General features: G+C 57.7%; 13 protein-coding genes across 13 annotated transcripts; 8 read left to right on the forward strand and 5 right to left on the reverse strand.

Annotated features, from left to right (window-relative positions):
* Positions 1-206: 206 nt before the first annotated feature.
* Positions 207-765, forward strand: FA10DRAFT_292633 (hypothetical protein; the record flags this gene model as incomplete). The annotated part of the gene is made up of 3 exons (XM_025524403.1): positions 207-471; positions 547-654; positions 731-765. 3 exons carry the CDS (start codon positions 207-209, stop codon positions 763-765), a joined length of 408 nt encoding a protein of 135 aa, XP_025379035.1.
* A 354-nt stretch (positions 766-1119) lies between these two features.
* Positions 1120-1587, forward strand: FA10DRAFT_284759 (hypothetical protein; the record flags this gene model as incomplete). Its single annotated transcript, XM_025523947.1, has 3 exons — positions 1120-1279; positions 1348-1453; positions 1542-1587. 3 exons carry the CDS (start codon positions 1120-1122, stop codon positions 1585-1587), a joined length of 312 nt encoding a protein of 103 aa, XP_025379036.1.
* A 246-nt stretch (positions 1588-1833) lies between these two features.
* Positions 1834-2341, forward strand: FA10DRAFT_300415 (hypothetical protein; the record flags this gene model as incomplete). The annotated part of the gene is made up of 3 exons (XM_025524842.1): positions 1834-2033; positions 2103-2210; positions 2274-2341. Exons 1-3 carry the CDS (start codon positions 1868-1870, stop codon positions 2339-2341), a joined length of 342 nt encoding a protein of 113 aa, XP_025379037.1. The 5' UTR covers positions 1834-1867.
* A 131-nt stretch (positions 2342-2472) lies between these two features.
* Positions 2473-6917, reverse strand: FA10DRAFT_300416 (IkappaB kinase complex, IKAP component). Its single transcript, XM_025524843.1, has 2 exons — positions 6208-6917; positions 2473-6151 (listed from the first exon to the last, which is right to left on the reverse strand). The coding sequence occupies exons 1-2, from the start codon at positions 6854-6856 to the stop codon at positions 2487-2489; spliced, it is 4314 nt and encodes a 1437-aa protein (XP_025379038.1). The 5' UTR covers positions 6857-6917; the 3' UTR covers positions 2473-2486.
* A 90-nt stretch (positions 6918-7007) lies between these two features.
* Positions 7008-8459, forward strand: FA10DRAFT_265674 (hypothetical protein). Its single transcript, XM_025521154.1, has 5 exons — positions 7008-7179; positions 7250-7590; positions 7654-7947; positions 8017-8028; positions 8092-8459. The coding sequence occupies exons 2-5, from the start codon at positions 7302-7304 to the stop codon at positions 8286-8288; spliced, it is 792 nt and encodes a 263-aa protein (XP_025379039.1). The 5' UTR covers positions 7008-7179; positions 7250-7301; the 3' UTR covers positions 8289-8459.
* A 314-nt stretch (positions 8460-8773) lies between these two features.
* FA10DRAFT_265676 (hypothetical protein) lies at positions 8774-9182 on the forward strand. Its single transcript, XM_025521155.1, has 2 exons — positions 8774-8803; positions 8893-9182. The coding sequence occupies exon 2, from the start codon at positions 8955-8957 to the stop codon at positions 9168-9170; it is 216 nt and encodes a 71-aa protein (XP_025379040.1). The 5' UTR covers positions 8774-8803; positions 8893-8954; the 3' UTR covers positions 9171-9182.
* A 120-nt stretch (positions 9183-9302) lies between these two features.
* Positions 9303-9972, forward strand: FA10DRAFT_300419 (hypothetical protein; the record flags this gene model as incomplete). The annotated part of the gene is made up of 3 exons (XM_025524844.1): positions 9303-9662; positions 9744-9851; positions 9920-9972. Exons 1-3 carry the CDS (start codon positions 9455-9457, stop codon positions 9970-9972), a joined length of 369 nt encoding a protein of 122 aa, XP_025379041.1. The 5' UTR covers positions 9303-9454.
* A 323-nt stretch (positions 9973-10295) lies between these two features.
* Positions 10296-11682, reverse strand: FA10DRAFT_278555 (hypothetical protein). The gene is made up of 2 exons (XM_025523469.1): positions 10722-11682; positions 10296-10637 (listed from the first exon to the last, which is right to left on the reverse strand). The coding sequence occupies exons 1-2, from the start codon at positions 11603-11605 to the stop codon at positions 10358-10360; spliced, it is 1164 nt and encodes a 387-aa protein (XP_025379042.1). The 5' UTR covers positions 11606-11682; the 3' UTR covers positions 10296-10357.
* Positions 11683-11881: 199 nt separating this feature from the next.
* FA10DRAFT_259150 (RNA-binding domain-containing protein) lies at positions 11882-13076 on the reverse strand (the record flags this gene model as incomplete). The annotated part of the gene is made up of 4 exons (XM_025519950.1): positions 11882-12505; positions 12550-12794; positions 12875-12982; positions 13055-13076. The coding sequence occupies 4 exons, from the start codon at positions 13074-13076 to the stop codon at positions 11882-11884; spliced, it is 999 nt and encodes a 332-aa protein (XP_025379043.1).
* A 118-nt stretch (positions 13077-13194) lies between these two features.
* FA10DRAFT_265679 (kinase-like protein) lies at positions 13195-15793 on the forward strand. The gene is made up of 4 exons (XM_025521156.1): positions 13195-13824; positions 13887-15036; positions 15094-15208; positions 15265-15793. Exons 1-4 carry the CDS (start codon positions 13433-13435, stop codon positions 15720-15722), a joined length of 2115 nt encoding a protein of 704 aa, XP_025379044.1. The 5' UTR covers positions 13195-13432; the 3' UTR covers positions 15723-15793.
* FA10DRAFT_239367 (glycoside hydrolase) lies at positions 15754-18907 on the reverse strand. The gene is made up of 6 exons (XM_025519181.1): positions 18036-18907; positions 17616-17958; positions 17072-17558; positions 16551-16991; positions 16120-16487; positions 15754-16055 (listed from the first exon to the last, which is right to left on the reverse strand). Exons 1-6 carry the CDS (start codon positions 18848-18850, stop codon positions 15825-15827), a joined length of 2685 nt encoding a protein of 894 aa, XP_025379045.1. The 5' UTR covers positions 18851-18907; the 3' UTR covers positions 15754-15824.
* Positions 18908-19115: 208 nt separating this feature from the next.
* FA10DRAFT_265682 (ATP-citrate synthase) lies at positions 19116-23277 on the reverse strand. The gene is made up of 3 exons (XM_025521157.1): positions 22866-23277; positions 22467-22777; positions 19116-22351 (listed from the first exon to the last, which is right to left on the reverse strand). The coding sequence occupies exons 1-3, from the start codon at positions 22876-22878 to the stop codon at positions 19190-19192; spliced, it is 3486 nt and encodes a 1161-aa protein (XP_025379046.1). The 5' UTR covers positions 22879-23277; the 3' UTR covers positions 19116-19189.
* A 40-nt stretch (positions 23278-23317) lies between these two features.
* FA10DRAFT_265683 (cysteine proteinase) lies at positions 23318-24810 on the forward strand. Its single transcript, XM_025521158.1, has 5 exons — positions 23318-23771; positions 23870-24014; positions 24094-24144; positions 24225-24434; positions 24511-24810. Exons 1-5 carry the CDS (start codon positions 23712-23714, stop codon positions 24774-24776), a joined length of 732 nt encoding a protein of 243 aa, XP_025379047.1. The 5' UTR covers positions 23318-23711; the 3' UTR covers positions 24777-24810.

Here is a 24810-nt window from a genome sequence, read left to right on the forward strand (position 1 = left end):
AGAAGGCATGAGAGTCCGATTGCGTCCGCGGGCGGACATGAACGCCCATTGTCCCTTGAATATCTAGCCTCTGTTCGAGGGAACGCGGACCCAAGTGTCAGCCTCCGCCTACCACTGTACTCTTCACTTGACCGCTTCTCAGTCCTCAACTGCTCCCCTGACCTTCTCGACACACTGGGAACTGATCTCTTCTTGGATACTGCAGCATGTCGAAGCGCAAAGACACCAAGGCTGAGCTTACGACGCCGCCCTCGAGCGACGACGAAGGTCTCGCTCCAACCACGACGCCTGTGAGACTGGAGAAAATGAGCAGCCTGTCTCTTGGTGAAGTCAATGATTTAAAGATGACACCTGAGCGCTCTCCGAAGAAGGGCAAGAAGAGAGCCGCCATGCAAGAATCAGAAAGCGACGAAGAGACTCCAGCCAAGAAGAGAGCCAAGAAAGAGGTAAAACCTTGGACTCAAGAAGAAGGTGAGTAGCCAGACACGCGCTTTCGATTGACAGAGGGGAGCTGCTTCGTCGTAATGACACCTTCTCGAACATTAGACAACGCCATCATCAAAGCAGTCATTGGAGAGACGCTACCTCCTCTCAGGAAGGAGGAGGCTTTGAAGCTCTCGGAGCGCTTTGGTCGCAGCGCTAATGCATTCTCTTGTGAGCCTCGAGGACGCAATCGTCCATGTAGTCCATTCTACTTAGTCGTGGCTCCCACTATCACAGTGCGTTACAGCCATCACATTCGCCATAAGCTACTCGGAGGACTGAAGACCCGTGAAGCCAATCCGAAGACCCCGAAGAAAACGAAAAGAAGCATCTAGAGGCTCGCTGCATCGTCAGCACTCGTGTCACCTTCCCCTCTTCTCCAGACTCTTCTTTTATAAGTCTGGTATTTGACACCTCGCACCTCAATGTCCAAGACCTTCACAACATGAATCCCCGTCTGCTTCAGCGATCTGAGAACACCGACATCCACGCTCACGTGTGATGACGTTCTGCTCCTCCGTTCTCCGACGGGAAGAGAAAAGAGCGAAGAAGTTGCGAGCGAGCATTCACCCGCCCCTCTCTTCTTTCCTCCATCATCCCGGCATCACTGGACCTCCTCCTGCCTCTCAAGCTACGATGCCGCCCAAGCGCGAACTCAGCTCTGATGCAGTTTTGCTTCCAGACGAGACCGATAGAAAGAGCGACGACGTAAAGCAATCAAGCACCCCACAGAAGAAAAAGTTCAAGAAGGGACCTACGACACCGGGAGGCGGCCAGCCGTGGAAAGAGGAAGAAGGTAGGAGCGCAGAACCCGGTTTCAATCGCTCTTCTTCTGGCGTGCGTGCTAAGAGATCATTGAAACAGACCAGATGATTTACGCAGCTGCATTCGACAAGCTACCATCGCTTTCGAGCGACAAGGTGGCAATGCTCGCCAGCAAGACTGGTCGCACCGAAAAAGCCGTGCGCTTGTGAGCAGAGGTTTGCGGTCCTCCAGCTTCCAGCTTGTCGCAATTTAGCTGACAATGTTTCTTTTCCCGCTTTCTCGCTGCTATTTAGACGCTACAACAAGCTGAGGGCCATGCTCCTCGGAAAGCTTTCCTGAGCTGTTCCTTCCTCTCTTCTTCCCTTCTCCCTCTCGTAATGCTGTCAAATGCTAGACACTTGTTTGTCAAGAAACGAATCGAATTGTCGCTCATCAAAAGTCTGTAGTGATGTATCTTCCAACCGAGGGACAACAGTGTCCCTCGGCGGCGCGGAGTCACGAGGGAGAAAGGAAGAAGATCAGTGAACCAGAAAGCTTCGGGGCAGGAAAAGGAACCAAGCATCTACTTTACATCCTAGCGATTACCTTCCCGACACGCAAATTCGCACCAACTCCAAAGATGGCAAGCAACAAGCGTCAAGCCAGGGACGAAAGTGAGGATGAACAAGAAAGCAGCAGCAAGTGCATAAAAAGCTCGGCTCCCACCACACCCAAGAAAGCTAGAAAGACTGCCGCGGCGTCGAATCCGGAAACGCCATCGAAGCAGGCGTGGGACGCAGACCAGGGTGCGTCCTTTGGCCGAAGTCGCCACCGATGTTTGTTTCCTACTCAACTGATGTGGGGAAGAAACACAGATCAAAAGATCATTCTGGCTGTGCTTGGTGGGAAGCTGCCTGCGCTGAGCAAAGACACGGTCAAATGCCTCGCCGACGAGATGGGTAGGACGGAGATCTCAATCAGGCGTACGTGGTCAATCTCCCTCACTCACTAAAGTATTCTTCCGCTGATCTAACGACTGCTCACAGGTCGATACGATCGCATCAAGCAGAGGATCCTCGGTGGACGCGACATTGGCGGTCATGAAGGCGCCTAGAGGCTCGAGGTGTGCGATGACGAGCGATCAGACAGAGCCTGCCATTACAAGAGCTCATTACGCCATCTGCCCCTACCGCAAAGAAGTTTTTCGAGCGTAAGCAGAAGACATCCTTCGTATTACAATGCAAAAGACAGCCTTCGTATTACGATGTTTGATGAGGTTGTGAAAGCAACAGGTGCAGCGCCTCAATCTTCCACGACTCTGCGTCCTTTGCTGAAGCCGCGGCCCCCTCTGGGGACGTTGGATAGAGCATGATGGGCTTCCTCGAGATGATGGGCGCAAAGAGCTTCTTTCTCCTCATCTCGTCTGGCGAGAGACCGAGCTCAAATGCCTGCTCAATGGCTTCCAACCGATCTGCTTCGAGCTGCTCCTCCTCGGCCGTCACTGCCTTTTGCAGCTCCTCGAGCCTGGTTTTGGCAATTGTCTCGAATGTCTCGAGTGTGTGCTGAAGCTTCTTGGCCGCCTCTGCATGCTTGACACTACCCGACGTCTTGCTCGCAAAGGCCAGACAGACGACAAGGGCCTTTGCCTCGGCCCCGATCCTCCCCCACCGATGCTCGCCGAGGAGCTTGGCCAAGCTCGTGAACAGGTAGTCTTCCTCATAGATGGACCCCTTTTTCCCCGTGTGCTTCGCCTTTTCCTCCTTCTTCTTCAGCTTCTTCCGCACCGAAGCCGAGCCACCCGCCGATGAAGAAGAGGGTGAGTCCGATACGGAAGCAGAAAACGACGACGCGATAGCTGTATATCTCGTAAAGGTGCTAAATGCACTCCCGCCCGCACTCGTCCCAGTCATGACGCTAGCCGAGTCGTCTGCCCCCGCATCGTTGTAGCCGGCGGGATAGAAGTCCTGCGGCTGCTCTCGCTTCTTTCGACGAAGCTCGGCGAGCCTTTCAATCTGCTTGCTGAACTGGATCGCGACGTCGTTCTGGACCTCCTCGATGAGGTCCGCGGCTGCTTCGGTCGCAGCGGGCCAAATGACCGTCTGGACCAGGTCTGCCCTATCACGACTTGCTGCGCACCGAGTAGCCCCTGCCCAGTCACGCGCGAGTAGAAGCAGATCCACCGTATCATCGACCTCGTTGGCGAGGTATTCGAGAGACAGCGTGGCAGCCTCGGAGTACCTTTGATCCGCTCTCAGCTTCTCGATGGCTCGCCTGGCCACGCCCTCGATGGTGGCCTTCGGCTGCGACGAGGCGAGCGTCATAGCAAGTCTCCACTGTCCAGCGGCAATGTAGGCCTCGATGGCCTTGCCCCATTTGCGCACGTTACAAAACAGAATAGCTGCTTGTTCGTACTCCTTTGCCTGGTCGAGGAGCCATTCAGCGCAATGAAGCTGGATTGTCGTCGAAAGCGCATCTTGTTTACCATCCTTGGAAATGAACTCAAGGGCATCCCAATACAAGTTGTGCTTGCGCAGATACGTGAGCGCTTCTGGTAGGAACGTGCTCGCCTCGTGCTTCTGAGCACCCGTAAGGAGCCAAACGAGGGCCTTTGCTCTTCTCTCAAGGTGATCGTCGATTCGAAAACGTTGCTTTTCGATTGGCTCGACGCTTCGAAGCTCGCGCAGCAGCGGCAGGTACTCCCGCGGATCGCGCCGGGGAGAGTGCTGGGCGACCAAGAGGGGCAATGTGAAGTCGTACGTCCCCAGCGCAGCGTCGAACAGTCGATCAGCATCGGTGAGGAAGATGACGTACTTGCACGCTTCGTCTGCCAAGGTTGCATCCTGCTCCTTGAGCTTCTTGAGTAGCGCAAGAGCGCCTTCATAGTCTGGCGGCGTCTTGCGCACAAAGGTGGTGAGGACAGTGTTGATGTAGACATGTCCATCACTCTGTTTCCTGTCGAGGACGCTGCGGATGCTGTCACATACGCGATTCACCTTGCCCGGTCTCACGACTTTCTCCTTGGGAGCGGGCCCCACCGGGTACAGGGTCGACGTCACATCTTCATCACGAAGGTTGGAAAGGAAGAGCTCCAGATACTCTGCACTGTCGACGAGGTCAACAAACTCTTCCGTGTGGGCCAGCAGAGCCTCACTATCGTGATCGTGGAGTAGGTTGAGATCAATGCGGTGCGTACGACAGGTGGTCAGCGCTCGCCGATAGCGTCGCTCGTCGAGATCTTTGCGGACCCTCTCTAAGACGAGGGGGCGGGGACAAATTGTCTCCAGGTTGCCGCGTGGCATCTGCAGTACCAATGACATCGACGCAGGCACTGCGCAGACTATGCGAGAACCTCGCTCCACTCGCCGGCTCAGCGTCTCGGTCTGTGGGGCAGCGCTCGGGTCATTGAGGCTGGCGAGGGCCAAGAAACGCGCTTCGTGGGCGGTCGTGGTCCAGATCACATGCGTCTTGGTGACGACAAAGGAAGTGGCGTCGCGGGCCAAGGTCTTGTCACCGGCTGCAAGGAGGCCGTTCTCCGTCAGACCGACAACGACGCTTTCTCCTTGTCCCGTCATCGCCTTCATCGTCGATGAAACTAGCCAAGGGTAGAAGTGACCAATGTTGCTGACGAGATTGGAGGCGATCTGATCCGCCGCGAAACGTCTCAGTTGTCCGTCGGCCGTATGCAGGCCAAAGCTTGACGCTACGTTGTCCGCTATCAAGACACTTTTCAAGCCGGTACTCTGGTTTGCGACACGAGCATGGTCTTCTTCTTTCGACTTGACACCTCCATCGCCAATGCGTAAGTCGACGAGCTTGACTGTGTCCGAGCGTCCGTCTTCCGAGCCCAAAAGAGCAACCTGCGCGTTGTAGTCATTACCTTCGCTTTTGGAGAAGATGGACGCTATCTGCCGTGCCTCAAAGTTGACGGAGGAACCGATCTGGACGTCAGCCCAGACTGACGGAACCGGAAGACTACCACTCTTGCTCCAACGTAGCGCCCATACTTGGACTCGTCCGAGCGCATAGAGGACTGTCAGAAAGCTTGTGCGACCGGCGTCACTCCAGCTTGTCGACACGGGCACCGCAGGCAGGTCCAGAGTGAGACTAGCCATCGGCGGCGGGACATTCTGATACCGGAAGGGCGTCAAGAGGAGCCTTTTGCCATCAACCACAGCCGAACATGATGCCTGGTCGCCTGATACCGCTGCATCGAGCACGAGTGTTCGCCGATCGACTTCTCCGGACTGGTGCGCCATCAGGAGCTCGTGCCGATTCTCCGGGTGCCAACGAACCGAAGCAAGAATTGGCTGTTCAAACTCTTGCTTGAGGTACCAGTGGTAGTTGTTGACCGACCAAAGCTGCACTACGTCAGAGTGCTTGGACACGCGTAGCCAGACTGACAAGAGGCTGCCGTCGCTGTTCCACGCCAAACTCCGTACGATTGTCTCACAGCCTCTGTCCTGGAGAACGAAGTGACCTTTTGGCAGTCCATTCCTTTCAAAGAATGACACCGTGTGCGAGCCCTCCTCTGTTCCCTCGAGTGTCTTGGCATAGTCGCCGCCGTATCGTTGGGTGGTAGCCATGAGGATGCCCGACGGCTTGAAAGCAAGGGCGTGAGAAACACCTCTCGATGTCGGCTCTGAGGTTGCTAGGAGGCTGCCCGTCTTGGAATACGTCCTCAGGATCCGATGGTGCTTGCTATCTGCAGTCACACGCCCGACATGAGCCGATTCGAGCATCGAGATGGCAAAGATGGAGGCGTCGCCGCGCCAGGTGATGTGCGGCAGCCCGTCGTCGTCGGGAACTGCGGGCCCTCGCGGGTCATCCTGCGTCTCGTTGCTAGTTCCCTCCTGAGCTGCTTGCTTGCCAGCAGAGCCATGGAATTGGGTTGCCTTGGAGCCCCACCCCAGCGCAATCGGTCGTTCTGCGATAGCTACGGATCAGCTTGAATGGCCGCAGTGCAGATCATAGCAGACTTACCCTCGCCAAAGTCATCTGTCCGCAGTACCGTCTCGCTGAGCACCTCAAATTCTCGCGTCATGACGATGAGGCTGGGTCCCTTTTCTAATCCATCGTCGGCCAAGTCTGATGGCGTCGTGTCGGTGACGAGAACGAGGATTTCGTCGTCAGGACTCCATGCAGCCGCGAGGATGCCCTGATGCACGCTCCCTACGATCTCTGGCAGTATTGGGGACAATTCGTTGCCCCCTCCATCATCCTCCGCCAACGGTACGAGACCAATGTCGCCTCCTGCAGTCACTATGCACAACGCTGGGCTACCTCGGACGAATTCACCCCCATCGGCCATAAAATCGAGCGACACCACCTCGTTCCTCGCCTCTTCCTCCAAAGCCGCCCAGCCCTCCCGAGTTTCCCTTTTGGGTAGCGGCTTGAATCGCGGCGCTTTGGGTGCAGCAAACGAAGACAACTGCTGCATGCTGTCCTGCTCGCCGATCTGCCAGATGTCCAAGTCGACGAGAGGCGACTCATCATCGTCGAGCTTCGAAGAGGAGGACGATGCGACGTAGACTCGATTTGTGATTGGGTCCACCGCAACGGCCTCGGACCTCTTTCCGCCTTGCAGCGCCGCTCCTCTGCGGGTTGCCGACGTTATGACGATGTTTCTCATGTTTGATGCTCGCCCTGTTGCCGGTCGTCTGGTGGCCAGCCCAAGCACCAATCAATCTTCTCAGAAGAAAGCCATGCAGGCCTGCAACAAAACCAAACCAAAAAAAAAGTTCTCGTCGGTATTTCCACGTGAATTTTCCCAGAGACCTCCACCCACTGCTTGCTCGCTCGCTCTCGAACAAGAAGTAGGGGCCGACAGTGATGGCTTGCGTTGATGACGCCAGCCATTCGTTTGTTTCGACGCCTTTTGAAGATGCCATGTGATTTGCGGCCCGTCACGAGCGTCAAAGACGTCAGAGGTGCGGAGAGACTTGCCTGAAATTTGTGAGTCATTCCCTCGAATCCGAGAAGAGCGTCCGGCCGGGAGGGGCGTGAGCTTAAATTAGCTTCATAGCGCGGGCCCGCCTTTCAGACTGGGACCAACGACTCGTAAAGGAACGACGACGATGGCGATGAGCGCGGTGAGCCGTCAGACGCTCTTTGGCAGCACACGACCCAAGCTGCAGTCTTTACTGGCGAATCTGCACCGTCTGTCGATTGAACAAGACCGCGCCGGCGCCCACCCGAGCCCACGCCACCTGTTGGCGGGCCAGGAGCAGCTTCCAGCGACGGCCGAGCTGCGAAAGAAGCTCGTCGACGACCACTTTCGCGACAAGTTTGTCGCCCTGGACGAGGACAAGGCATCCGCCGTGTATGCGATTCTGCGTGCCAAGGGTGCGACTCGCATCTTTGAGGGTGAGCTTGCGTGTGGCCAGATGAGACGGAGGGGGGGATTCTTGGCTGATGGGCCTCTTACAGCCGGCACGTCCTTTGGCGTCTCGACACTCTACTTGCTCGCGGCCATGCGCGACAATCTCGCTGTTCAGCCGTCTGCTGTGATCTCTGGTCTCCCTCCTCGAGTCTACGGGACGGAGCAGGAGGCAGAGAAGATCAAGATTGCCTATCAGCACATGCAGCAGGGCTTCACCGACGGAGGAGAAGCAACCGACATTGACCGAGAGGGGCAGCTGCAGATACTACAGGGCGACATTCTCGAAGAGATTCCCAAACAGAAGTTCGAAAAGGCAAGCTTGGATGCTCTCTTGCTGGACAGTGGGTGACCCATGTGCTCTGCTGCTACTGCTGCCCATGCTGACTGACACTTGCACCATTGCCACACAGTCTGGGCCGAGTGTGAGTCTTTCTTGTCTACTTCTTGACAGAAAACGACTTCTAACTCGTTACACACACACACAGTGGCGCTTCCCATCCTGAAGCTTCTCGAGCCAGCGCTGAAGCCCGGCGCCGTCATGTTCGTCGACAACGTGGCGACCACGAGTTCGCCGTACAAGGACCTATATGCATATATCGACGACCCCGCGAATGGGTGGACGAACATCGTCCTCCCCTACACCAATGGGTTCGGGATGGCGGTCAAAGGTGCAGGTAAGTAGAACCTCCTGACGAGACGCGCATCGATGTCGTCGAGCGTGTTCCGATGCATGCAACAGGATATCTCTCACCTTGGTCTGGAAATAATTGGGGCCGTTTGGCAACATGCAATGTTCACCTTGGGCTGTAAAAACAATGAAATGGGAAGGTATGAAAGACACTTCAAGCAAGACATTTGATAGAAGCCTGGTGGATTATCGCATTCTTTCGAGAAACAAGTACCAGACGCACAGTGAACGGAGACACACAGGAGCACGCTATTCCCCTTTCGCCATCGTCCGCAATAGACCTCCTGAGCACGCCGACGACGAAGGCGACACAGTCGACTATGGGGCGCGAGGATGGGTGTCGCCTTCTTGTGATCCCATCATACCGAGAAGACGGGGCCTGACGACGTGGGAGAAGCGTTTGTGAATCGCGCCTTCGGTCCTTCCAAGCTTGACGGCAAGCCGGCGCCTCGACTCGGCCGTGAGTGGCGGTATCTTTCGTCCAAACAATTCTGCAATGAGCTCGATGTCTATTTGTCGTCGCGAAAGGACAAGCACGGGGATGAGTGGGGTGGGAGACAAGCTCAGAAAGTGAGAGGGACAGCGGTTAGACTCTCACCTTCGTCGGCAGTCCAACCGCCGCCACCCTTGCCGGGCGTCGATGGGCCAGCAGGCGTTGCTATGGCTCGCTTCTTTTTTGGCGTGGCCAGCACTGTCTTGGATGCCATTGGCTTCTTCTCGTCCTTGCATTCTTCCTCGCTCGAACTGCTGCGCAAAGTGGCGCTGGCTTCCATCTCAAGTTCCTCGGAGCGGCTTCGCTTCCTGCTGGTGACGACCATCTTGAAACAACGTCTGAAATGGGAAAGGACGTATGTTGATGTGCTTGGCAAGATTTGAAACCTCAGCGAGAGAAGGAGGAAGGAGGAGAAGGTGGTAGGGTGGTAGATGCACCTATTATGACGCCGCTGTCGCCGTTGCGATGTGGTGCGCACGCGCGTTTCTTTTCTCCCTCGTTCAACATCCATTCGCGGAGGGAGGGAGAGGAGTACAGGTTGTGATTGTCGTCATTCCTGTTCCAAAGCCTTCTTCATCACCACCATAACCACAAGCAAGGCTTTCCCCTTCAAAGTCACGCTTAACACTTCAGCCTTACTCGCATTTCATCCCCCCTTTGTTCACTGATGACGACCAAGACAAAGACGACGACGATGGGCCACAGCAAAAGGTCTTTTTCGTCGGACAGTGAGTCGGAAGACGCCAAGCCCACACTCAAGTCCTGTGGCGCTCGCGTCGAGGAAGACCGCAAGACTAGCATGATGCCAACAAAGAAGAAAGCCAAGAAAATCACCGAGTCGCCGAGCAAACGAGCAGCTTGGACTTCGGATGAAGGTGAGAAGGAACATGACCCTGTTGCTGTCATTGCGACCGGCCCAATCTTACCCCATGCTCTCCCCTCCTTTTCATGGCCAGACATAAGGGTTATCAAGGAAGTGCTGGGTGACACGATGCCCACGCTGCGCTCTGAGTCCGTCAAGAAGCTTGCCAAGGAGCTGGGTCGGTCCGAAGCTGCCATCAAGAGTGCGTTGCTGCCAGCTTCTCTCTTGCCCCTCTCTCTGTGTATCTCTGTGCTTACTCAAGCATTGCAGTTCGCTGGTGTACCGCCATCAAGCAAAGACTCTTTGGAAGCTCGGACTCGTGAGCGTCTGGTAGACGGCTATACCACTCGCACGCGAGCGTACCTTCTCAGCCTCCTCGTCCCCTCTTAGATGTCCTGCTCGAGATGACCTCCTTCTTGCTCAGCTTAGCCAGACTAGAATCTTCACATGACACAACGAAATGCTCTTCTTTTCACTGTCGTTGTGTGCGTCTGAGCAACCGTCTGCTTCCCTGTGGGCGTTTGCCTAGCAGCAAGGCGAAGCTAGAGATGCTCTGTCAATGCTTACAATGCCTTCAGGAAAGCGTGAGCGTTCCACACCTCCTCGTCCTATGAACCACACTGAGCCTTCACGACATTTTGGAAAACGGCGACTAAGATATATTGGTGCAACGTAGTGTACAGATTGGGTGCCGCTTGCCTTGCGGCCTCACATGTCCTCCTGCCTCCATGCCTGCGCATCGGCCTCTGCCCGCCGTCGCTCGTTTTGCCGCTGAAAGAGCTTCTTTTCAAAGCCATTGCTGCGCTCGACGCCGTCCCAGCGATAGCCCGGCCTGATGCCGAAGCGATTGGGAGGAAAGGAGCCCTTGTAGACGGGCTTGGACGGGCCCTTTTCATTACGCTTCTTCTTGGTCAAAAAGGCCAGCGCAGGGTCTGACGCGCGCTCTACGGCCTTGAGCTCGGCGTTCATCTTCTCGTCCGAAGAGTAGCTGTGGAGGAGGGACCAAATATGAGCCACCTACGTTGCTGCTATTGCGGAAATTGCTGCCAAAAGAGGACGGCGACCTACTCACCGTGCAAAGGTAGTATCCTTCATCTCCTCCTCCCTCTTTCGCTCCTCTCGAGCACGCCTCAGCTGCGCCTCGCCTTTGTTCCAGTCCTTTTTCTCTCTCTCAAGCCGCTGCTGCTCCCTCTCTTGACGCTCCCTCTGCCGCTTTTCCTCTTCGACGTCGATCTTGCGTCCGGACGAGTCTCGGTACACCGTCTGCTGCTGGGCTGCCTCCCTCTCGCGCTCCTTTTCTTGTGCGCGCCTGGCCTGCTCCTCGGCCCGCGCGTCGACGCCCTTGGCGGCCTCTTCGGCAGCGAGGCGCTCGCGCTCCAGACGCTCCGCTCGCATCTCCTCTCTTGTCTTGAGACCCGCCTTGATCCTCTCCTTTCCTCGTCCTCCAGACGCAGACGCAGATGCGGATCCTTCGCCGCCTCCGCCGCCGCTGGCCTCCTGCTCCTGCAATCGGCGGCCCACCTGGGCCTGCGCGTCGGCGTCCAGCGCCAGGCCATCTGCACCAGCCACCTGTGGCACGTCGTCCATGCCCCCCTCCCCTTTCGCTTCATTATCTTCGATCTGGCCCTCCGCTTCGTCGGCCATCGCATCGCCAGCACCCAGCCGCGCCCACTTGGCTCTGCCCTTGCTCCCTCCCGCTCCGTCCGCTTGCACAACGACGGCCCTCCCCTCTGCGTCATCATCGTCATCGTCGCCTGCCCTCTTCCACCCGTCTTCGTCATCGACTAGCTTGAAGCCCGTGCCGGCACCCGACTGCGCCGCCGTCTCCTTCTTTCGCTTCTTTCGCCTCTTCTTGTCCTCGCCCGCCTCGACGCCGGCACGGGCTAGCATCGCCTCAGCCTTGGGCCCATCGAGGTACCGTGCTGCCAGGTAGGCATTGAGCTTCGCGTCCGGCATCGTTTCGTTGTGCAAGCACTCCACCTCCCAGGTCCTCCTCAGCCGCTGCTTTTCGACTGATGGACGACAGATGCGATGGGAAGTGGAAAGCGAGACCGAGCGCGTCTTATTTTATCTTCTGTTTTTATTTTTATTTTTCTGGTGCTTGTAAGGCAGGAGGGGGGGGGGGGGGGCATCGAGGTCGGGCCAAGCAGATTACATCGCTTCGATGAGGTTTTCTTTTGGTATGGTACACGTTGTTACAGCAGAAGCATGAGAGTGAAAATGAGCCATGATCTAGTACTGTGGCTGGTAGTGGCCGTTGGGCGGGGGTGGGCCTTGGTAGTGGTGCATAGGGGGTGGGCCACCGGGGGGAGGCGGTGGTGGTGGGGGTGGCCCTTGCGGAGGATACCCTGCTTGCATGCCCATCGTCGGCATCCCTGGCGGCGCTGGTGGCGGAGGCGGCGGCACGGCACCACCCATCGTCGGCGGAGGCCCGGCATACTGTGGGATGGAGGGTGGTGGGGGAGGTGGCAGGGCCTGCTGCTGCTGTTGTTGCTGCTGCTGTTGCTGTTGCGGCTGCGAGTGCTGCGCGTAGCCGCCTTGGGGCGGAGGACGTGCTCCAGCGGCGTGTATCGGGGGCAGGGCATTGTTCTTTCTCGCCTGTGCCGCCAAAAGACGCTCAGCTGCTGTTCCGTGCCTCTCGCCTCCCTTGGAGTCCTTTTTGAATGCATAGTCGATCGACAGCGTCTTGTTGAGCAGGAATTGGTTTGCGAGCGACTCGATGGCTGCGTCGGCCGCTTCGAACGAGTCAAAAGACACGAAGCCATAGCCCTTTGACTCGTTGGTGGCTGGATCCCTTGCGACCTGATCGAAGGCAAAGGAAGATCCAGTCAGCAAGGCTTCCTCCTTAAGGATCATCTATAGGAGTAGTACGGCCAACGCACCTTTGGGACACCGAGGACATTGCCAAATGCACTGAACGTGTCGTACAGCAGCCGCTCGTCGACGCCCGCGTCGAGATTGCCCACGAACAGATTCGCACCAATGTCAATCTGCTTGCGGTCCGAGCTGGCCTTGTTGATTCGGAGTGGCTTGCCAAACAGCTTGATCCCATTCATGATCTTGCATGCATACTCGGCGTCTGCCTCGGTCTGGTACTCTGCGAAGCCATAGCCCTGGTGCGCCGACGTGATGCGGTCCTTTGGCACTAGTATAAGAAAGAAGAACCATATGAGTAGCCCGGCCAAGAAACACGTCTCAATCTCAATGAAGCGGTGGTCTGCTCACAGTGCACGTTGATGATGGGCCCGGCCTGGAGCATGAGCTCCCAGACGAGGGCGTCTGAGGCCCGATCGTCGAGGTTTCCTACGTAGCAAGTCGCATCCTGATTGCGATCTGGTGGGAGGACGCAGTGATCAGCGTTCCGTCGCCATACACGGCCGACAACTAGCGTTCATCTGAGCTCACCTTGATCATGCGGCCGAGACATGGCCTGGATGTGATGGTGGTGGTGGTTTTGAGAAGAAGTCAATCCAGGTCACCTCACGTGGAAAAATTTGGGTTGTGCACTGGGCACCATCTTCGTGCTTGACTTCCCTTTGTTTCGACTCCACCCAGCGCTTTCCCATTCAAACAAAGAACACTGGCTCAGCGAGGGACCGGCAAGACGCGACAACAGAGCCGTCTCCTTCTTGTGAACGAGGCGAGAGTGGCAAGCTAGCCTTGCATATAGACTACTTTCCCCTGTCCGTCCCTTGGGTTCGTTCCTCGAGAGCCTGGTCAAGCTTGTAGCTTACAGTTCTTCCTGTCTTCACAAATATCCGCCTCGCCCCTTCTTCTGATCCAATGCCGCCTTCGTCTCAATATGATCGTCCTCGACAGCACCCCGCTGGTAGTGAGGGGTCAGGACATCCCAGCAAGAGGCGTCGTGACGATCACGACGATCATCGAAGAGGCGGCGGTCGCTATGGAGAGCCATCTGGATCGCGAGACAGGGACTCTCGTCGAAGGGAGGACGAATTTGAAAGAGGCGCCAAGCGCGACTATTCAGCGAATGGAAGTGGCGCAAGTGCCAATGGTCAGAGGGGGTATGGTGGGCGTGAAGTGAGGGACTGGGACCCAAGAGAGCATAATACCTCCTCATCCAGCAGTAGCGGCCAAAAGCGGCCGCGAGACGGAGTCAGCGTTCGATTTGCGGAATCTTCAACAACGAACCAGGGTCATACAGAATATTCAAGGTTAGTTGCTGGTACCAATCTTGACATTTGCGATAATGCTGAACGCTTGACTCTCGTTACAGTCGAGACGATCGACTATCCTCAGATGCAGACATCGAGTACGAGCTTCAGACAGAGGAAGACCAAGCCAGGCTCATCGAGGAGCGGCGAAAGAGGCGTCAAGCGATCCTGCTCAAGCATCAAAACGACGCGACACAATTGAGCATACCCAGCGCAAGTGACGTGCAAAGCCCCAAGACCGAGCAGATCAGACCTTCCACTTCGAAAACAGGCACAGAGTCTCCGCCATCGGACGAGGAGCGCAAATTTGAGGTGGAGCTTGAGAAGGACTTTAAGGACAATCAAGCAGGTGTGCAGCAGCGATCTGGTGCGACTACCAAGGATCGAGGCGAGGGAGTCTCGGCAGCAGAATACGACCCGAGCATAGATCGGGCTCTAGATGATGCAAGGGCCCGCGAACGGTTGAACCATCATCAGAATGGGACGGAGGAGGTCACTGCAACGGGAATGGCCGCTGGCATTGGAGAGGCAAAGGAGAGAGTCGAAGACCGAGAAGACGGGAGTGATTACGAAGAGGTGGAAGTGGACGAAGAGGACGACGTCGATGACATGTTCTCCTTTGGTGACGATGATGACGGCGGCAACCAAGAGAAGAAGAAAAAGAAGACCATTCGGGTCAAAAAAGGGACTGTCCCATCAACCGCTGTTCCGACCTCTTCTGCTGCGAGCCTGAAGGACAATTGGGACGACCCTGACGGGTACTATCGCATCATCTTGGGCGAGCGTCTTGGTGAGAAGGGCCGATTCCAAGTCTTTGCCAACCTCGGTCGAGGAATGTTCAGCTCCGTCGTGAAGGCACGAGACATGATGCGCGATGAGAAAGAGGTAGCCATCAAGATTGTGCGCAGACAAGAGACGATGTACAAGGCAGGTCTCAAGGAGATGAGCGTTCTCGAGAAATTGGCGAAGATGGACCCCGAGGACAAGCGTCATATCATTCGTCTTGAGGGCCACTTTGAGCACCGCAACCATCTCTGCATGGTCTTCGAGTCCAAGAGCATGAATCTGCGCGAAGTAGTCAAACGATTCGGCAAGGACGTTGGTCTGAATCTTCGTGCAGTTCGGGCATACGCCCACCAGATGTTCTTGGCCTTGTCTCTGATGCGCAAGGCAACCATCATGCACGCTGACATCAAGCCTGATAACATCCTCGTGAGTGCAATGGCGTTCCAAGTGCTACTATACGCTGACTGACGTTGGATGGCGCAGGTCAATGAAACAAAGTCGGTCCTCAAGATCTGCGACTTGGGCTCGGCATCGGACCTCAGCGAAATGGAGATCACACCCTACCTCGTCAGCCGCTTCTATCGTGCACCAGAAATCAGTGTGTTGTGCTCTCCCGAAGTTCTGCTCCTCTGTGCTTACAAAGATTTGTCACAGTCCTCGGCCTGCCGTACGACTGCGCCATCGACATGTGGTCCATTGGCTGTACGCTGTACGAGGTCTACACAGGCCAGATCTTGTTTCCAGGTCGCAGCAATAATCAAATGCTGCTTCTGCACCAGGAGCTGCGCGGGACGAAATTCACCTCGAAGCAACTTCGGCGTGCCCAATTCTCCAGCCACCACTTTGACGAGCAGAACAACTTTCTCAGCTTCAGCACAGTCGAAAAGGCGGCAGGCGCGCCTCTAGTCCGAAAGGTACCCCAGTTTACGGGCGGTGATGGCGTGCTGAGGGAGCGGCTCTTGCCTGCCAACACAGCCAGAGGGCTATCGGACGTGGAACTTAAATTGACCAACCAATTCATCGACCTCTTGACCAAGACGCTGGATCTTGACGCAGTCAGGCGCATCACGCCTCAACAGGCGCTTCAGCACCCATTCTTCTCCACGCCTTAGCCGTCATTCTTTGTTCTATACTACCATCAACATCATCACATGACAATCATTCATTACTTCCATTGTCCAGTCTGCCTGTCTTTGTTATTGCGCCTTGGTCTTCTACACGTCTCCGATGCCTTCCCAGACCCATCCCTGGTCGACCTGTAAAGGTACCTCCTCGATGCTGGCTCTTGGATCTGCCGATTTGGCCAGTATCAAGTCATACTGGCCCGCCTCGACGCGCCACTTCTTCTGCGCCTCGTCCCACGAACTCACGTCCTCCTTCTCGACTTTGAGATCCACCACGGTCGTTTGACCCGCGCCGGTCTGTACGGCCAGGAAAGCCGCGAGCTTGCATTGTCATTGCTCGTCAGCGCACGCTTCCTTAAAGAACGGAGCAAGCTCCGAAGCTTACCTTTTGGTTCGGTTCGTCTTCCTCGCGGTCCGCTGCCATTGCTCGCCTGACATACACTTGCACCACGTACTTTCCGCTTCGCTTGCCTGTGTTCTTGATCTGGATCTTGATCGGCACTGCGCCCGTCTCTCGCGTCAAAGTCAGAGGACCTTCTTGCTTGTTGGCAAAGCTGGCCTCGAATGTCGTGTAGCCACCAAGGCCCTGGCCAAACCAGAAGAGGGGCTCGACAGACCGGCGGTCATACCACTTGTAGCCAACGAGCCTGCCTTCGGCGTAGGTGACGTGCGGGCCCTCGATGTCACCAGCACGGTGCGTGCCCGGGAATTCGTCTTTGTGCTGGCCGGAGGGGTGGTCTTTCAGTGATTTAGCTGTGAAAACCTCGTCCGTCAGCGAATAACCTTGAGACAATAATGGCAATCTCTTTCACCCACCCCATGTCTGGGCGAACCGGCCGCTGGCTGGCGCCCGTCCGTGCCCGAGTAAGACATCGCAGATGGCCCAGCCGGTCTCTTGACCGCCAAACCAGGCCTGGATGATGCCCTTGACCTCATCAATCCATGGCATCTCCACGACGCTGCCCGTCTGGTTGAGTACCACTGTCTTCTTCTGGACCTTTGCCACAGCCTTGACCAGGTCGTCCTGCCTGCGAGGCAGCTTGAGCGTGTCACGGTCAAAGCCTTCCGACTCAAATTCCTTGCCAGTGGCCGTCATGATGATGGCCACGTCGCACTTGGCAGCCAGCTCGCTGGCTTCCTTCAGAGCGGCCTCGTCGTCAATCTGCCGCTCGAAGCCGACGCGGAATCCAAAGGCTCGAGCTGCATAGGCCTCCTCTGGAGATATACCTGGCATCGAAAAGGCTTCTCGGCTGTACTCTGTACGAGGATAACAAAAGGTGGAACCTTGAGAGATCTGACCTCGGAAGCTTACTCATCAGAGAGCAACTTTCACTCACCAAGCTGAATCGTAACAGCCTCATCTTGGCCCATCTCGAACAGCCTTGGCTCCCAGACTCGTGCCGGGTTGAGGACATAGTCGAAGAAGCTTCTCTCGCCCTGGTAGTCCCACTCGTCCGTTTGTTTGCCATCCCTGACGACTTGCACCTTGAGGGTGCCGAACGCAATTAGACCGAGCCGGTAGGTCCCAGCATCGCTGCCCTTGAGCTGGAATTGCGCCTTGACCGTGTCGAAGTCGACCTTCTCTCCCTTTTCCTCGCCCGGGAGCGGAGCGGAGCGGTCCAGAAAGGGCAAGTCGACCTCGGTCGTGGTGACAGGCTGCCCTTCCTTGAGGAAATCGAGCCGGACCTTTTTGCCCTCGAGCGCGTGCGAAGAAGGATTGGGCGGGAAGCGATGGATCTCCGTGCCAAAGTGGTGCAGCAGCTCGACGTGAGCATGGCCGTCCCTGGACAAGGTGTCACGCAGGCAGTCGAGCGGCGCAGTGACCTGGTGAATGTCGTCTGTCATCTATCTCGCTCTCACTCCACTCTTTTATTGACCCACCTTCTGAGGTGTCAGGTTTGCGCTTCCTCCGCCCGACTGAATCGCGTCTGTCCACGGTTTGCCAATCAAGGCGATCTTCTTGACTCTGTTGGGATCTAGTGGAAGGATATTATCGTCGTTCTTGACGAGCACGGCGCCCTCGGCGGCAATCTGGCGAATCGATGTGTTGATCGCGGCATCGTCGATGCTCTCCTCCTGCTCCTTGTCGGGCGAGGAGCTGAAGCCGAGTGGACTGACCTTCTTCAAGAGGCGCAGCACGGCCTCGGCATTGCGATCAATGTCCTCTGTCGTGACTTTGCCCTCCTTGAGCAGCTGCTTGACTGCGTCCAACCGACGATGAAGGCTGCATCACAAGGGCCCTACCTATCAGCGAATTCAGGAAAGAGAAGAGGAGCCAGACAGACAGACCGACAGACTCACGACGGGCCGGGCATTTCCAAGTTGGTCGCACGGAGCCCGTGCGCATGTAAAGCGAACCAATCGCTCATAACGAGTCCCTTGAAGCCCCACTCGTTGCGGAGGATGCCGACCTGCAGCGCCTCGTTTTCGCTGCAGGACCAGCCGTTGAGGCGGTTGTATGCCGTCATAATGCACGCCGGCTGCCCTCCAAACACGTCCTCGCTCCCTCCTCTCGCCCCGCCCTTTTCTCTCTTCTGCGCATGGTCTCTGGCCAGCTCGCGGAAGATGCGCTTGAACGGCTCGAGGTAGACCTCGCGGAGCGCCGCGGGCGCCACATCGGAGCTCGACCGCATCCGCTCCGTCTCGGCCTCGTTTCCTACAAAGTGCTTGGGCGTCGCACCCACGCCGACGCTCTGGCAGCCGCGCACCCATGCAGCGCCGATCTCGCCGCTCACCACGGGGTCCTCGCTGTACGATTCAAAGAAGCGGCCCGCGCGCGGGTCGCGCTGGATATTGATCGTCGGCGCCAGGCTGACGTGGCAGCGCTTCGAGCGCGAGTCCCGCGCGATGCCCTCGCCCATGCGCCGCGCCAGCGCCACGTCAAACGTCGCGCCGAGGCACGAGGGCGAGGGGAACAGCGCGGCGGGCGTCGAGTTGTTGAAGTCGCCCCCACCGCGCGCACCGTTGGGCCCGTCGGTGAGCTTGGCATAGAAGGGGAGGCCCACCGAGGCATCCGAGTAGGTGCGCCAAAAGTCAGCACCCGAACAAAGCCGGATCTTGTCGTCGAGCGAGAGCTTCGTGAGGACCTGCCCCGCATCAAACGCCTTTTGAGTCATGGCTGCGACCAAGTCACGATGGGGGGGCCTGAATCCGACGGCAGATGGCCAAGGAAGAAAAGCAACGAGACAAGATCGCGTGACGGGGGGCCACGGTGCACGGACGCCCAAGAATGCTCTTCTTTCCAATCCTTCCCATGTGGAGGGGCAGGCTGGAGGAGGATGGGGGGATCTATGCCAATTTGACTTATACCGAGGAGAAGCGCTCTGCTAGGCTGACTCGGGCTTCGAACCAGGAAGTAGGGTAAGATTACACAAAAACAAAGGCTGATAAAGGTAAAGAAGAAGAGAAGAGAAAGAAGAAGAAGGGGGGAAGACCTCAGCAGCGGCGGCAGACGACTACTGGGCAGCCCTGCGACCGTCAATGGTGACACGCTGGGGCGTGGTGAGGTCGATGAAAATGTCGTCGGCAGGGTGGCGGTACAGGGGAGCCTTGAGCCTCTTCTGGTCGAGGTGGTGGCCGATGAAGCCAATGGACCTGGCCAGGACGAAGATGCCGTTGAGACCGCCAATGTTGATGTACTCGTCGGCCTCTTCGCGCGTAAAGGCACCCGAGTTGCGGAGCATGTCGACGAAGCAGACGGCGATGCAGCCATCGACGTTGAGGATCAGCGTGTCCTTCTTCTGCGTCGTGACGCGCTCCACGGCGAGGGCGTAGTCGAGCAGGGGGTGCTGCTCAAAGTTCTTCTGGACAAACTCCTTGACGACCTGCACTCGGAAGTCGGGGTTGGTCACCGACTTGATCTTGTGGCCAATGCCGGGCAGCAGCTGGCTGTTGCGCCTCGCCTCGTCGACGAGCTCGCGCGCGGTGAGGCCGCGGTCGAAGCCCGACGAGAAGGTCCGCGCGGCGCCGTCCAGGGCACCACCGAAGCGGTCACCAATGGTCAAGAGACCCGAGACGAGCGACGAGACAAGGTCTTTGCCGGCACGCGACGTGATGATGGTGTTCATCGCACCCGACACGCTGGGGCCGTGGTCGGCGCAGAGCATGATGGCCGTCTCGATGAACTTGGTGTACATGGGCGGCAGACGACGCTTGAACCAGAGAAGCGAGATGACACCGCCAATGCCCATCTCCGACTCAAAGACCTCGGAGATCTTGACGCCAGAGTACATGAGCTCAGCACCACGCTCGTCGGAAATCGTCGAGATGAAGGCGGCAGGCTTTCGGACCATGCCCAGCTCCTGCGCCCATTTGTAGTCGACGGGAATCGCAGGAGGAGCACGGTCGGGCAGGGGCGAGATGACGCCGTTTGCGACGAGCTTCTCGTAGGCCTGGCGCAGCAGCAGGGGCAGGTCCTCAAACGTGTCGGGGACCAGGAAGCCGGCCTGCTTCATGGCCAGGTTCTTTGCGGAAGCCGTCTCGAGTTCCGAGTTGGCCATGGAGCCGGCGTGGCCGAACTGGACCTCGGTGGTGAACATCTTTGCGCACGTGCCAATGGCCCAAGCCACGATGGGCTTCTTGATGATGCCCTTCTTGACGGCGTCGATGACGCGGTACTCTTCCACACCGCCAACCTCGCCGAGGAGGACCATGAGCTTGCAGTTGGGGTCCTTCTCGTACCGGAGCAGGTGGTCGATGAACGTTGTGCCCGGGTATCGGTCACCGCCAATGGCGATGCCCTCGTAGGTGCCGTTGGTGGTGAGGGAGAGGATGTTGTTGAGCTCGTTGGACATGCCGCCCGACTTGGACACGTAACCGACGGAGCCAGGCCGGTAGAGCTTGGAGCTGATGATGTTGTCCATCATGCCGCCCGAGTTGCCGATGCGGAAGCAGCCAGGTTTGATGCCGCCGACGGTGGCGGGGCCAATGATGAGCACGCCGGCCTTCTTGGCGCGGTGGAGAATCTCACGGGCGTGGCGCTCGGGCACACCCTCGGCAATGAGGGCCAGTGCGCGGATCTGGGGCAGCCGGAGGATCTCGAGCGACGACTGGTAGACGGAGCGCGACGAGGCAAAGTTGACGACGACGTCTGCGTCGGGGTGCTTCTTGACGGCCTCCTCGACACTCGTGTAGACGGGCAGGAGCGTCTCCTTGGTGCCCCAGTAGAACTTCTGGATGTGGTGGCCGCCGAAGGGGTAGATCATGGCCGCCACCGAGGGCGTCTTGCGGCCGCAGGAGAAGTCAAAGTCGAGCATGCCCTGGATAGCCCTGGGCTGGAGGCCGTAGACGAGCGAGCGCGTGTTCTCGTCAAAGGGAAGGAAGTCGGGCCTTTTGATTGCGCCCGTGGCGGGGTCAAAGTGGACAATCTGGTCCTGGGGCTGGGTCCGTGCGCCCGTGTCTGTGTCGACTGAGCCCACCGTGGGCTTGTGGGTGCCGTTGGGGGCGCCGCCAGCGGGAGCAGCACCGGTGCCGGGCGTCTGAGCGCCCGAAGGGAGGTTGCCGGCCTTGCTGGCAATGTCAATCTCCTCGCGCTTCTTGAGGCCCAGGGCCAGGGGAACGATGTCGGTGATGTGCGTGTCGGGGCCAAAGACTTCGATGGTGACGCCAAGGTCCTCGCCCAGCAACCGCATGGCCTGCAGGCCCTCCTGGTAGTTGGGGCCACCGCGACGGACGAAGATCTTGACGCCGTAGTGGGCCAGGGCCTGCTTGTACTGCTTGAGGGCGCGGATGATGCCCTTGAACGTCGAGGCGACATTGGTAAAGTTGGCAATGCCACCACCAATGATGAGCAGCTTGCCCTGGGGGTTGACGTCGCCGCGAGTCATGAGGTCGAGGAGCGTCTTGGCGTACTCGTACGTTTGTCCCTCGCTGGGTGCGCCCGAGTACTCTCCGTAGTTTGCCAGCTCGTGGGCAAAGCCGTGGGCAGCAATGGCGTCACTGTACACGACCGAGGCACCACCACCGGCAACCATGGTCCAGATGCGGCCCGTGGGGTTGAGGACGGTGAGCTTGAGCGAGGCACCCGTGCCCGAGTCGAGCTTGGCAATGTAGGCCTCCTCCTTTGTCAGGTCACGGCCAAACGGCGCGGGCCAGACCATCGGCGGACCTCGCTCCTCGCCCTTGGCCGCCGGCTTGCTCACGGCGGCAGCCTTGTCCGAGTACACGGCCGGGTCACGGGCGACGGACCACTTGGGTCCGCAGATGAAGTCGGCCGTCTGGTCCAGCTTGGCGGCCATGTCGAGGTAGGAGATGAGGCCGTCATCGGTGCAGACGAGCGGGTTGATCTCAAGGTAGGCAAACTGCAGGTCAACGTAGACGCTGTACAGGCGAATGAGGAAGTCGGTGAGGAGCTCCTTCTTGCCGGCGTCTGTGACACCCGTGAGCAGCGACTTGGTCCACTCTGCGCGGCTGGGGAACGGTGCGTCGGGATCGGCGGGAATGAGAAGCTTGAGGGCCTTTGCATCGACATCGCCCACATCGACACCGCCTTCATGGGTAAAGAGGATGTAGTCACCCTCTCGGGCCGAGTTGATGCATACATAGAACTCGGTGTTGGCCGGGTGGGGCATGAAGGGCTCGACGATGAAGTTGTTGAGCGTGCCCGTCACTGACTCGACCTGGTGTGAATCGCCCTCGTCAGCTCTGATCAACATGCTGGGCCAGCAGAGAAAGAGGAACTAGCACCGTCACTAGCACCGGCACTGGCACGGGCACTGGGAAAGAAGAGCTCACCTTCTGGGGCTTGCCCGCCCGCTCGACAATCCACTTCTTGGCATCCTCCCAGTCGGCATTGAGCTTGAGGAGGCCAGCCTTGCCTCTGCGCTTGATGAGCTGATCAGGCTTGGCCACGAGCTTGGTGTTAAAGACCCAGCTGGGCAGCGCAGCATCGGGCGTGATTGTGTTTGACTCGGCGTCCCACGAGATCTGTGCAACCTTGGGTGCCGGCGCGACAAAGTCCTGCGACACCTGCAGCGACGAGTGAGCCAGAGGCGCCCGAGGCAGCCAGTAGTTGACCAGGAGCTTGGCGTCGAACTCGCGAATGGCTTTTGGAGGAAAAGCATCGCAGCCGGTCAGCTCCGACCTTGTGTCTTTTGGCGGGTGGGGATATGGCATGGGGTCACCGGAACTCACCTTTTGACGACATCTTGACAAGCTGAGTATGCTACGACCACTGGCCGTAAGAAGACCAAGAACAAGGGCTGAGGGAGAGAGAAGAAAGGCGATGTGCTAGTGCGCGTGAAAGAAGAAAGGAGATGAACGCGCTTAGCTAGCAATGTCACCCTATTGCAGCTGCTTTGGGTCGGGCTTCTTTTAGCAAAAGAAGAAGGAGGAGGAGGAGGTAATGGTGGTGGTGGAGGTGACGATGAGTCGAAGAGAGGAGGATAGAGGAGTTTGGGTAGGAAGAAAGGTGGGAGGCAAGGCTGGGTTGGAATGAAGACACAGGGAAGAAGGTCCGTCCGTCGGTCCCTAGCGTAGCACAGGCCTTAAACGAGACGTTTATTTCCTGCGGCGCAGTGTTGGGCCGCCTGCTTTCTTATTTTTTACTCCTCTCTCTTTAAAATTTTGGAATCTGCCGCTTTCGTATTTTACTTTGGAGACCCAGGGTGAACAGAGGCTGCTCCCATCTCCTACCGGTGAGGCTTGTGTGGGAGGGAGAGGAATCCCAGTTTGAACTCGCGCCACCCCCAACCGGCCGAGGTCTCTCTTTGGACCTGCTTGGCCCCAAATGGGAGAATGCTCGCGCGCAAACGAGCGAGCGAGCGAGGAGCCCTCACAAAACTTACAGCTATGCCCTTGGCGGAACCTGATCTGATCAATTTCCGGGTCTGCAGCTACGAACGCGCCCGCTCTTGCCTCGCTTGAAAACCCAACCCAACACCAAAAACGTGGCTCGTGGTCTTGCGCGCGCGCGCGCGCCTGCCCGGCTGGCCCTAGCCCGATTTCGATTCGAGATCCTTGTCCCTCTTGCCTGGCCCAATGACGGACGGCATCGTCGTCTCGTTCAAGGACGCCGTCCTCCGCTGCAGCGATGCTCAGGTCGGTCCCATGCGTGCGCGCGACTCACGGGGAATGAATCAGTGCAGAACAATGGGGGCCCTTTTTCTCTGACGACCTCGGCCCTTTCTTTGTGACAGACGCTGTGGCCTAGCGAGTGGATCAGCGACGCCATCCTTGTCTTTTTCTACGAAGTGCTCGCACAGAGATACCCTGCCGTGCTCAGGCGTGGCAGAATCAGTCTGTGGCAGCCCGCCGTAGTGGAATTGATGTGTAGCTTAGGAGGTGCGTTTCGGCCTGGTTTCCCCCAGAAAGTCTGCCTTGGAAAGAGACACCACGCAGTAAATCTGACGGCGAGTCGCAGAGTACGCCGAGGGCGTGCTACCTCCACCCAGCGACATAGCTTTCTTGCCCAGTAAGTCCAGCGCATCCTGCCACAGACCTGGTTACGTGCAACCGCTCACTGCCGCCCTTGTCTCGCTCGTCACGATGCAGTCTCGGACCGCTACATGGACCCGTCTTCGATCTCGACGCACTGGAGTCTGCTCGTCATTGCGCCGCGAACCGCCTACCACCTCGATTCGCTCTCGACGAGCAACGAGACGGCCGCGCGCTTCACCTTGGCCCAGTTCCAGGCCTGCTACCGTCCCCCGTCGTCACCCTCAATGGCCTTTGACGAGGTCGCAATGCCGCTGCAGAGCAACGGTGAGCACGTAGAAACAGTGATGGAGCAGCAATGCGGACAAACGAGGCTCACAGTTGGCGTCAACAACAAAACCAGCACACGACTGTGGCCTATACCCAATCTTTCTCACGCATACGGTTCTGAAGCTGCAGAACGAGCAAGAGCAACAGTGCGACTTGAAGGAGGCCATCGAGAGTGCAGCGCAGCGGGCAACACCAGACACAATCGACAGGCTGCGACGCCAGTGCAACGAGTGGATAGACCGATGGGCACTCCTGCTCGAGGAGGCAAAATTCCCGATGGAAGAATGGGACCAGGTGCAGGCCAACATTGGGATGTGGGAAGAAGTCAATGTAATTTAATAGTGATTGTCTGTAATGCCAGACTCTTTAAGAG

Source organism: Acaromyces ingoldii (assembly GCF_003144295.1).
Source record: "Acaromyces ingoldii strain MCA 4198 unplaced genomic scaffold FA10scaffold_2, whole genome shotgun sequence".
NCBI lineage: Eukaryota > Fungi > Basidiomycota > Exobasidiomycetes > Exobasidiales > Cryptobasidiaceae > Acaromyces > Acaromyces ingoldii.

Coding starts and splice junctions, on each gene's coding strand:
- FA10DRAFT_265683 (XM_025521158.1), top strand. CDS start 23,712: ATGACGGACGGCATCGTCGTCTCGTTCAAGGACGCCGTCCTCCGCTGC. Junction 24,015..24,093: donor ATTGATGTGTAGCTTAGGAG/GTGCGTTTCGGC, acceptor GGCGAGTCGCAG/AGTACGCCGAGGGCGTGCTA. Junction 24,145..24,224: donor CGACATAGCTTTCTTGCCCA/GTAAGTCCAGCG, acceptor GTCACGATGCAG/TCTCGGACCGCTACATGGAC.
- FA10DRAFT_265674 (XM_025521154.1), top strand. CDS start 7,302: ATGGCGATGAGCGCGGTGAGCCGTCAGACGCTCTTTGGCAGCACACGA. Junction 7,591..7,653: donor TGCGACTCGCATCTTTGAGG/GTGAGCTTGCGT, acceptor GGCCTCTTACAG/CCGGCACGTCCTTTGGCGTC.
- FA10DRAFT_265679 (XM_025521156.1), top strand. CDS start 13,433: ATGCCGCCTTCGTCTCAATATGATCGTCCTCGACAGCACCCCGCTGGT. Junction 15,037..15,093: donor TCAAGCCTGATAACATCCTC/GTGAGTGCAATG, acceptor TGGATGGCGCAG/GTCAATGAAACAAAGTCGGT. Junction 15,209..15,264: donor CTATCGTGCACCAGAAATCA/GTGTGTTGTGCT, acceptor GATTTGTCACAG/TCCTCGGCCTGCCGTACGAC.
- FA10DRAFT_265676 (XM_025521155.1), top strand. CDS start 8,955: ATGGCTCGCTTCTTTTTTGGCGTGGCCAGCACTGTCTTGGATGCCATT.
- FA10DRAFT_265682 (XM_025521157.1), bottom strand. Junction 22,352..22,466: donor GGGCGGGCAAGCCCCAGAAG/GTGAGCTCTTCT, acceptor GATTCACACCAG/GTCGAGTCAGTGACGGGCAC.
- FA10DRAFT_300416 (XM_025524843.1), bottom strand. CDS start 6,856: ATGAGAAACATCGTCATAACGTCGGCAACCCGCAGAGGAGCGGCGCTG. Junction 6,152..6,207: donor GACAGATGACTTTGGCGAGG/GTAAGTCTGCTA, acceptor TAGCTATCGCAG/AACGACCGATTGCGCTGGGG.
- FA10DRAFT_278555 (XM_025523469.1), bottom strand. CDS start 11,605: ATGCCGGACGCGAAGCTCAATGCCTACCTGGCAGCACGGTACCTCGAT. Junction 10,638..10,721: donor AAGGATACTACCTTTGCACG/GTGAGTAGGTCG, acceptor CCTCCTCCACAG/CTACTCTTCGGACGAGAAGA.
- FA10DRAFT_239367 (XM_025519181.1), bottom strand. CDS start 18,850: ATGACTCAAAAGGCGTTTGATGCGGGGCAGGTCCTCACGAAGCTCTCG. Junction 17,959..18,035: donor TTGGAAATGCCCGGCCCGTC/GTGAGTCTGTCG, acceptor CTTGTGATGCAG/CCTTCATCGTCGGTTGGACG. Junction 16,056..16,119: donor AAGACGAACCGAACCAAAAG/GTAAGCTTCGGA, acceptor TGACAATGCAAG/CTCGCGGCTTTCCTGGCCGT.